This window comes from Marmota marmota, unplaced genomic scaffold, assembly GCF_001458135.2.
Source record: "Marmota marmota marmota unplaced genomic scaffold, marMar, whole genome shotgun sequence".
Lineage (NCBI taxonomy): Eukaryota > Metazoa > Chordata > Mammalia > Rodentia > Sciuridae > Marmota > Marmota marmota.
Window position 1 is genome coordinate 11510995 of NW_026000185.1, and position 10551 is coordinate 11521545.

The window sequence follows — 10551 nt, forward strand, 5'->3', positions numbered from 1 at the left end:
AGGCCAAGGAGAGGAGGGCCAGGCCCGCCTCCAGGAGTCCGAAGGCAGAGATCAGCAGGGACCGGGCCTTGTCGGGGATGTCCACGTCCACGGTGTCCGTCTCCTTGGAGAAGCGGTTCAGCAGGTTCCCGACGGGCGTCCGCTCAAAGAAGCCGATGGGTGACCGGGCCACGTCCCACAGGAGCCCCCGGAAGAGCAGGCGGGACGCCCGGACGCCGCCCAGGACCACGGCGGCCGTGGAGGCCAACAGCCCAATGGCTGGAGGGAGAGAAGGCAGCGCGAGGCCTTGTGACCCGGCCTTGATGAACCCCTCTTCCAGGGGGTCGAATAGCATCCCCCCAGATTCCTGCCGACCCAGAACTTCAGAGAGAGTCTGATTCGGAAAGAGGACCTTGGCACATGTGATTAAAGACCATCCTGGACTTGGGACGGGGCCCACGGAATGTCTGGTGTCCTTAAAAGGGGACAGTGGACACGGGCAAGAAGATGATGTGAAGACAGAGGTGGCCACCGGAGGGACACGTCCACCAGGCGGGGATGTGGCAGCCACCAGAGGCCAGGTCAGGGGCTTTGGTGGGCTGGGTCCTCCCTCAGAGGCTCTCAAGGTGCCAACCCCGCTGACACCCGTCCCTGCTGTCCCGAGGGCACCGAGTTCCCGCCCTGGTACCAACGGGTTTCCCAGCAGCCCTCGGGAGATAACTGGCGGGGGCCACGTAGGGAGAGCTCAGCCGGGGGACGGCACCTGGGACGGGGTGCCCACGGGGCTGGGAGGCTCCTGTCACCTCCTGATCAAACAACGGGCGGATGTAAAAGATTTTCAGAGGGGAACGTGTCCCCCGAATGGGGCTTTGCATCAGTCCCAGGGCTGGGCTGACGACTCCCTCTCTGATCCCTCGGGGCTGACATTTGCCTTGAGCAGTGCACGCCACACCCAGCTCCGGTGAGCAGGTAGGTCCCTGAGTTCTTGGGACCAGAAGGGCCTCACGCTTTCAGATCTGACATCCATTTGATGGCGGGGGTGGGGGTGCGAATAAGGGCCACCCAGGGGACCCGGTGGCTGTGGTTGGTCCTGCCCTTGAGTGTGGCGGTGGCTACACCAATGATAAAATTGCATCCTAGTGAACACGTCCACGTGTACAGGTGAACCTGGGCACCTCTGAATACGGTCAGTGCACTGCCCAGGCCAACCTCCCTGCTGGGACAAGCTGTCATTCCGCAACACGTCACCACAGGATAAGTCAGGCAGAGGGTGCGAGGGTCTGTCCCCGTTATTTCTTACAACTGCGTGTGAACCTGCAGTCGTTGGAGTAGATACTTCATTTTAACTAATTGATTTTGGGGACAGGGATTGAGCCCAGGGGTGCTTAGCCACCGAGCCACACCCCCGACTCATTTTAGTTTTTATCTTGAGACAGGGTCTCGCTAAGTTGATTAGGGCCTCGCTAAGTTGCTGAGGCTGGCCTCAAACTTGCAGTCCTCCTGCCTTAGCCTCCCGAGTGGCTGGGATTACAGGTGTGCACCTGCACCTGGCAGGATTTCAATATTTGAAGAAAGGGGAAGATGGGAGGTGACAGTGGCCCTGGCGTGTCTGTTAGGAGGAGTCTGGCTTGGGAGGGGACAGAGCTGCCCTCTGCATGTGAGGAGCGGCTGGGAGAAAGTCTGAGGATTCCAGAGAAGGTTGGCTGTGTCCTGCCAACCGCCCCCAGGACTCCAGCCCCGTCTTAGGGACACAGGTCTTTCTTGGTCCTGGGACATGCTACACGGGGGGGGGACAGGGAGCCCCACGTCACAGAGCAGGAGGGGGAGGAATGGGGGACGCGGGCGAGGGGTACCTTGGAGGCAGCCGAGAAGCGCGAAGACCCCGCCCCGCAGGGCCGTGTGCTCCTGCCGCCCGGCCTTGATGGGGTCGTCCGCCCACAGGCTCAGCCAGTAGCCCTGGCAGAAGGAGGCCGTCTGCTGGCACAGGAAGAGGAAGAGCGCGTAGGCGCAGAGCGGGGTGCCCATGGCCCGCAGGTAGGTCAGGTACATGGCGGCCTTCACCTGCAGCACACGAGGCCGAGGGGGGTCAGGCAGGCGGAGGACGGCAGACCTCAGTGCTCCCCAGGAGGCCGCCCTCCTGCAGGCCTGGGGACCCCCTTCTGCTGTGGACCCCAGGGGCCCTCGGGAAGCTCAGAGGTGACCAGCTGGGCGACTTCTGGTTGGGAGGATTTCCTTGAACACCTCCTTGGGGACAGGCACGTCTCTCTGCTCACTCCAGATGAGGACACTGAGGACAGAGCGTGTCCCTCCTCCATGGCAGAGACCCTGCCCCGGGTGGATAAGCAAATGGACGAAGAAGGAGTGAATGGGCGGGTGGGCAGATGGATGGATGGAGGGACAGGTGGACAGACAGACGTATGGCTGGGTGTTCAGAGGGCAGGATGGGGTGACAGAGGGTGGGGGACGAATGGAGTGGGCACAGGGTGCATGTGGGTAGATGACGAGGTGGACAGGCAGAGAGGCCCGGAAGGGAGGAACAGCCAGAGCTTTGGATCTGGGCTGCCCTAGATTTCAGTCCCGGCTTGGCCAGATGGACAAGCCCTTCACTCTCTCAGACCTCAGTTTCTCCGTCTCTGAAGTGGACCTGTCACTTCTCAGGGCGGCTGAGAGGACGGAGAGTCACGAGGGTCTGGAATCTCACTTGGACTTAGCAGGTGCTCGATAAAGGTCAGTGTCCTCCCCGCCCCCCATCCCCTGCCCTGTGCTCATCTGTGGGGACCCGGGCCTGGGAGAGGCAGCCACTGGTGGTTACCCGGCCTTTCGGCATGCTGTCCTCAGCTGCCGGCCACCCTGCCCTCTCAGGGTCGTCTTGGAGAACTGCCATCTGGCCTTCGGAAGTGGTGGCGTCCCCTCCAGGGGTCGACCTGACGGACCTGTCATTTAGCAGGAAGGAGGACGTGTCAGCCACTGTCCCGTGGTGGGGCTGCCCAGCCCAGCACGTGGGTCGCCACCGAGCCCTGGGGCTGGCTCCCAGCTGCCCCCTTCACCCACTGTGGGCCATGCTAAATGCCATCTAGGTCCCCAAGTCACCAAGCCCGCCCTCCAGAGTGGACCTTGTTTTCATTTTTGCCTAAGATTTGCTGCAATTGTTTTGCTTCTTCTGTTGACTCTAAGACTTGTCGGTCCAGCCTGGCAGAAGGCCGCACTGCACAATTCAGACGATAAAGAATTTTTTTCTTTTATTTTCTCTCTCTTTCCTTCTTTGTCTCTTTCTTTCTTTCTTGATAGGACCCAGGGACGCTCTACCACTGAGCTGCACCCTCAGCCCCTTTTATTTTGGGACAGTCTCACTAAGTGGCTGAGGCTGGCCTCAAACTTGCAATCCTCCTGCCTCAGCCTCCCAATAGCAGGGATCACAGGTGTGTGCCTCTGTGCCCAGCTAAGCCTTCTTGAATGTTCATGTGAGGACAAGGGGCTGACTTAGCCACTCTGTGCCTCGGTTTCTCCAGCTACACAACAGAGATAACGTCTGTCATGTCTCATCCATGTACCCACCTGTTACCATCCATTTTGGGGAGTCATCCATTGATCCATCCATCCATCCACCATGTCTCCCCACCCACCCACCTACCTATCCACCTACCTACGGGATCTTGCTGTGGACTCTTGGGCGGGATTGCTTGTTATCTCACTCAGGGGACCTCCCAGGGTGGCTCGGTGGGTGGAGAGGGGGTCCTGTGCCCAGTCTCATACCCCCAAGGACCAAAAACCCTCAAGGCCCCCTGCATGTCCCCCCAACAACTGACACTGAAGTCCAGGTGCCTGGCGCCCAGCGTCTTGTGCTCTGTTTGGCAAGACCACCCTCCTAAGAAGGGCACCATCAGGTCCTCTGCTCACGGCCCTGGGGTGAGTCCCACTGGGCCCTGGCTGGAGGGGCTGGGAGCAGAGCCTCCTCCTGGTGACTGCTCGTGTCTCGTCACCAGCCAGCGCCCAGCGACGCCTCCTGGCTGACCTGAGCCTTTGCCTGTCGGTGCGACGGCTGGGGCCGGCCAGGCCGTGTGGGCCTCTGTCTTGGAAGGCGGGCTGCCCGCTCTGGCCGGCAGACTGCTCCAACGAAATCCCTGGCCCACTTTACGGTCTCATCACGTCAGCGGGCAGATTGTCCACCCTGTGAACTGGCCTTCTGGGGACTTCATCATTTTGGCCAGTGGACTGACGGAGTTCTGGGTGCATCGTCCTCCCGAGCAGCTGGGGGCTCTGTGGGCACTCCCGCCCGAGACGCTGTGGTCACAAGTGGTCCCTGCTTCACGCTCAGCCTGGTCCTCCCGGACCCAGCACCACAGTGGACTCACCCCTCTGGTCCGTGCTCAGGTCTCCTGCCTCCAGGGGAGCCACCAGGGTCACCAGCACTGGCCACAGGTTCCGTTCCTACAAGGTCAAGGGAGTTCTGTCACACAGTGGGGTCCCCCACAGGGTCCTTATGCCAGCTTTGACACTCGGTGCAATGTGACCTTGACCTCTGAGCACCTGTCCCCCTGATCTGGCTCCTGCTGCCGTGGGGGCGTGCTCTCTCTGCACCCCTCCGGGTTCACCCAGGACCCTTTCATTCCTCAATGTTCCCTGAGCACCTGCCGAGCCCTGGGGTTGGAGGAACAGCACTGAGCAGGTCAAGTGGCCTCCGGTTTCCCCAGTGCCTTTGCTCAAGCAGTTCCTTGTACCTGGAATGTCCTTTTCTGAACAACTTGAGCCCAACCTCAGGTGCCACCTCCCCAGGAAGGACCTCTCCCCCGCTCTCCAGGAGGGGCCAGTAACCAAAGCAGGCTGCTGGGATTTGGGGCCTGTTTGTCACACAGCACTGACCCGGCAGAAACAGACTGATACAAATGGGCAGATTCTATCTTGAAGCTCCTGGGCGGTGACACTGTGTACCAACAGGGTTCTGAGGAGGGCGGGCCTGTGCTGAGCAGCTGTCACCAGACAGGTGCCCAGGGAGGGCACGTAGCACTTTGTGGTTAAAAGCTTATTCCTAGGAGTCCCGTCACCTGGGCTCACGTCCCAGCCCTGCCACGGATAAGCCGTGGGAGTCACCTTGGACCAGGTCCTCAACTCCTGGACTCAGCGTCCTCCTCTGAGAAACGGAGGCTTTGCCAGCTTCAGAGGGGCACTGTGCTCCTCCTCGGAGCTGACTTCAGCGAGCTGTCACCAGCTGCTGCTTGGCACTTGGGGGTGGCCTGGCAGGGCTGGCTTTGCCTGGGGACCTCACTGCTGGCCAGCGGGCTCGGGGTTCTCTGGTGCGTCTGGAGCCAGGGCACCTCAGACCTCGCTCGGCCCGTGAGGCAGCTCTGAGCATGGACCCTCGGGTCTGAACACGCCCCAGTTCTCCTCTGTGGCCTTGAGCGAATGGCATAAAGCTCTCTGCCTCCGTGTCCTCCTCTGTGAGATGGCAGCGGGGACCGCACGTGCCTGGCGGGGCCGTTATGAGAAAGGGGCGAGGTGGCCCATGATGACGGAGGTGCCAGGTGCAGCCTCGGGCTCTGCCTGGGGCAGAGGTGACCCCCTGCAGAGCCATCTGCTTCCAGGCCTGGGCCCACACCTACTAGGCGCCAGCGGGACCCTCGGAGCCCTCCCTGGGGTGGCAGGAACCGGGACGGAGTCCCCAAAGCCCAGCTCTACCTCCTTGGGCTCCGCCTGCTCGCGGTCTGGCTGCCTCCAGGAGGGCCACCAGGGCCCCCTTCCTCCGCAGAAGCTCCTGGTAGGTGCCCATCTCCGCAATGGCCCCCTCGGCCAGCACCACGATGCAGTCGGCCTGGGGCAGCACGTGGTGCGTGTGGGTCACGAGGATCCGCGTCTGGGCAGGGAAGGGGGGGTCACACTCCTGGGCTCGGCCAGTCTTTGGAAGTCCAAGCGGGAGGGGGGGCACCCCCAGGCTCACAGCGGGGCGCACGCCCTTCTCCTGTCCTGCCCTCTCTCTGGGAGACATCCAAGGAGAGACGCGGAGGGGCCTCCCGCCATCTGGGGACACTGGGCTCATTGGAAACTGGCCCAGGACCGGGCACAGTGGGGAGGTGCTCAGCTTACCATGGGGAGTTGCCATAGCAACCAGGTGGGGATCCCCAGGAGACCATCATGTGCTGAGAATACCCTAAGTGACGTTGCTCAGCAGGGAGGTCCACGGTGGAGCCTTGGCTTCCCCAAGGCTGATGGCTGGCTGGCCAGGAGCGGTGACGGCCCACCGCTGCCCAGTGTCACCAGAAAGGGCTGGATCACACATCACAAGCCAGGCAGCAGTGCCCCGACCAGAATTCAAAGTGCGGCTTTCTACGGGATGCCTGTCACTTCTGCGCCATCGCGACGCCGCGAGATCTCGAGTAGTTTAACCAGAGATGCCCACACTGAGGGCCGCTGGGCTCAGCAGCTCACAGATCCTTCTCCAAACCGAGCGTGTCTCAAGCCCCAAAGCAAGTCCCAACGACACCCCCAACTTTAAATACGCTCAGGTATCTGATCAGTTCGTCACGGAAGGGAACCGCGAGTCAACTGCAAAAGATTGAACAACGACGCACTTTTGAAGGACCAGTGGGCCATGGGCGAAATCAGAGGGGAGTTAAAAAATTCCTAGGATCAAACGGAAACGCGACATCTCAGAACCTGAAGGACACAGAGAGGGCAGGTGTCAGGGGAAGGTCACAGCTCCGAGCGCCTGCTCTAAAAAATCAGAGAGACCTCCAATAAACAACCCTGTGGCGGGGTTCAAGGTCTTCGAAAACCAAGAACAGACCCAGCGTAAAACCAGTAAAAATAACAAGGGTCAGAGCTGGAACTGACCACACAGAGGCTTAAAAGTGCAATACAGGGGCGGGGGCTGGGCTCAGGGGCAGAGCGCTTGCCTCGCACGTGGGATGCTCAGCACCACGGAAAAATGAATAAAGAAAATAAAGATATTGTGTCCAGGTATAACTAAAAAAATATTTAAAAAGAGAGCAATACAAATGATCAACGGAACAATGACTTGGTTCTTTGAAGAGATAAGGAAGGTTGATAAACCCTTAACCAAACTGACAGAGAGAGAATCAGAGATGTCAAGGGAGTATCACAAGATATCACCAAACCCAAAGGATCACCAGGTTGTAGTTTGAGAACTTATATTTCCGATAGATTGGGAAATCTGCACAAAAACTTGATGAATTTCTAGACACACAACCTACTAAGACTGAATCAAGAGAATATTTAAAAAACCCTAAAGAGATCAATAACAATAAGATTAAAGCCCTAATGGGAAGTCTCCAACAAGGAAAAGCCCAGCCACAGACGGACTCACTGTTGAGTTTTACTAGATCTTTAAAGAATTGACAGCAAAGCTCCTCAAACTATTCCATGAAATAGGAAAGGAGGAGAGCACTTCCAAACCCATTCTAGAAAGCCAGCCATCACCCTGATAACCACACCAGGTAAGGACACAACAAAAAAATAAAATCCTAGACCATCATCCTTGATGAACCTAGATGCAAAATTCTCAATAAAAACCTGCAACCAAATCCAACAGCACATTGAAAAGATCAGATGCCATGATCAAATTTGGTTCCATTCCAGGAATTCAAGGATGGCTCAACCTCTGAAATCAATAAGCATGATAGAGTACTTTTAAAAAGCATACGATGAGGGCTGGGGATGTGGCTCAAGCGGTAGCACGCTCGCCTGGCATGCGTGCGGCCCGGGTTCGATCCTCAGCACCACATACAAAGATGTTGTGTCCGCCAAGAACTAAAAAATAAATATTAAAAAATTCTCTCTTCTCTCTGTCTCTCACTCTCTCTTTAAAAAAAAAAAAAAATAAAATAAAAATAAAAAATAAAAAATAAAGTGAGACACAGTAGCCAAGTGATGAAATAGCCTAGGGGCCCATCAACAGATGAACGGATAAAGAAAATGTGGTTTGTACACACAGTGGAGTGATATTCAAGTCATAAAGAAGAATGAAATCCTGTCATTTGCAGGAAAATGAATGGAACTAGAGATCGTCGTGTTCAGTGAAAAATAAGCCAGACAGGAAGACAAGTATTAAGTGGATTCTGGGGGCGTGGGAGAGATGAAAGTAGGAAGGAGACCATCAGAGGAGAAGAAGGGGACCAGGAGGAGGAGGAGGGATGGTAATGGGGGATGGATATGTTTAAAGTATGCTGTTTGCACCTACAAATATCTTGCAATGAAGCCTGTTATTCTGTATAATTAAAATGCACTAATAAAAGAGTGCTGTCATAAACCACTGAGATGGGGGGGGGGATTCTTTGTTACGTAGCACTGTCACAACAAAAGCTGACCAATACAAAGAGGAAAATTAGACCCAAGGAGCGGGTGGTAGACAGATCTGGGTTAGGACTGAATTCTAAGGGCTTCTGCTCTTGCCCTGTTGATTCTGACATGTGTTCCCAAACTCACTGTCCCCTGGAGAAGCCCGCCAGGCCCGATGACCTGGGTGAAGACGTGCTGGCCGACATGGGCATCCAGGGCTGCCAGGGGGTCGTCCAGCAGGTACACGGCAGCCTTTCTGTACACGGCCCGGGCCAGGCTCAGCTGCTGCTTCTGGCCCCCAGAGAGATTCATGCCCTGTGGCCAGAGAGGAACAGGGACCCAAGTCTGCACCTGCTGGGCGGTGCTGGGACGCGTGGACGGTGCGGGTTGGCCAGGGTAGGGCGCAACCCCCGGGTCCTCAGGGTGGCCTTTCCCAGCCTACTGCTGGATCCATCTACACTCGCTGCTTGTCTCTGCCTGGCTCACGGCTCCACTCAGCCGGCTTCCTCCACGTCACCACCTTTGTTGATGATGCCCGGCATGTCCCTGATGCCACATCCAGCAACGGCTTCCGGTTCTTATTTCTTTCCATTCAGCCAACATCTACCACGCGGCTGCTCTATGGCCAGCTATGGTCTAGGGCCTGAGGACTCAGCCAGGGACAAGGCCCTGCTCTCCTGGCCTTTCATTGTAACAAGGGTGGGGTGAGGGACAGAGAGAATCCAAAGCCCAGACAAGGGACCTGCATGGCGTGTGGGGAGCGTGGAATGAAAGCTGGGATGCGCACACCGCTGTTCAGCAGAGGGATGAGCCCCCCGTGGCCCCAGGGGGAGAGCTTCCCCGCAAAGGGAGGCAGGTGCAAAGGCCCTGAGGTGGGAGAGTGCCTCGGGTGTTCAGGAAACATCGCAGAGACCCCTCGACTGGACAGAAGCAGGAAAGGGGGTGGGTATGAGGGGAGATGGGCAGAGAGACAGGTGGGGACAGATGGCAAGAGGCCTTGTCAGGGACGGTCGGGACTTGGGCTTTGCCTTGAGGGAAACGGGGGGCCAGGTGGGTTCTGTGCGGAGCCAGGAGTGGTCTAGCTGCTGTGGCGGGCCTGGTCAAAGGGGCCATCGGGGGGCTCCTGCAGCAGGCAGGGAAGGGCTGGTGGTGGACGGAGCCACGGCACATGGGTCTGGGTGCGGGGTACAGGAGGAGGAGGCTCTAGGCCACCAGACATTCGGCCCAGGATGTGACACAGCTGGACAGACGTGCCCCCTCCTGTTTGAAGCACTTGCGGGTCTCCCTTCCAGGGGCCTCCCTCTGGCCACTCTCGGGCCTGGCCCTCCTCTCCTTGGCCTCCCTGGGCAGCTCCCCTCCGCCCCTGGACTTGGAGTGTCCCGTATTGTTTTGGAGCACTCTGGTTGTACATGACGGGGATCCGCCGTCCACAGTCCCCCGCTCGCCCCGGCCCTGGAATTTGACTTCCGAGGGGTCCCTGACCCGGTGTCTGATCTAGTTGTCCAAAAGCCCCGGCCACTAACCCACTGACCCCCGCCATGGCCTCGGCCTCTCCCTGGCCTGTTTCCAGTCACGGATTCGTTAATGACCGCGAGCACCCACTGCACCCTTGACCGCCCGCTTCCTGTGCCCTCTGCCCCTCAGCACTTTGCCCACAGGCCAGGGCGGCCGAGGTCCCTCCCCCGATGTCCCTGTGCCAAGAAGGCGGGCCCCACCTGCTCTCCGATGCGGGTGTGGACGCCCGCCGGGAAGCTGTCCACGTCCGGCTGCAGGGCGCAGGCCTCCAGCACCGTGTCCAGCCAGGGCAGGTCCAGCGGCTGCCTGAAGCACACGTTCTCCACCACGGAGCTGTTCTGGACCCAGGCCTCCTGGGGCACGTACGCCACAGGGCCCTGCGACACAGCCAGTTTGGGTGACCGAGGTGGGAGCCCTTTGGGGGGGGGGGGCAGCCGGCCCTGAGGGGGAGGGGGGACGCAGAGCCGATGCCAATCAGCTCGGCTGGGAGCGGGGGCACGGGAGGACGGTGGGCACGGGGGGGGGCTCAGGATGGGCGTCTTAGCAGCCGGGGCGGCCTCACCTTGATGCTCACGGACCCCTCCACCGTTGACAGCTCCCCGAGGAGGGCGGACAGCAAGGAGGACTTCCCTGACCCCACGGGACCCACGACAGCCAGGAGACACCCCTGGGGCACGGTGAGGCTGATCCTGGCCACGAGGAGAGACAGCATGCAGTTCTCCGGGTCTGTGCAGGATGAGTGGCCCCCGACACCGCGCCTCTCCCGCC

The 10551-nt window shown here is 59.0% G+C and overlaps 1 protein-coding gene across 1 annotated transcript in view; it reads right to left on the bottom strand.

Moving 5' to 3' along the window:
* Nucleotides 1-6057: 6057 nt before the first annotated feature.
* Nucleotides 6058-10551, bottom strand: part of LOC125612327 (ATP-binding cassette sub-family C member 6-like) — an 8682-nt gene continuing 4188 nt past the window's right edge. The window contains exons 5-8 of the mRNA XM_048789554.1: nt 10346-10472; nt 9984-10223; nt 8416-8583; nt 6058-6516 (exon numbers count right to left, since the gene is read on the bottom strand). Of these exons, the coding sequence (XP_048645511.1) occupies nt 6493-6516; nt 8416-8583; nt 9984-10223; nt 10346-10472 (559 nt within the window). The 3' untranslated portion in view covers nt 6058-6492. The remainder of the gene's footprint in view (nt 6517-8415; nt 8584-9983; nt 10224-10345; nt 10473-10551) is intronic.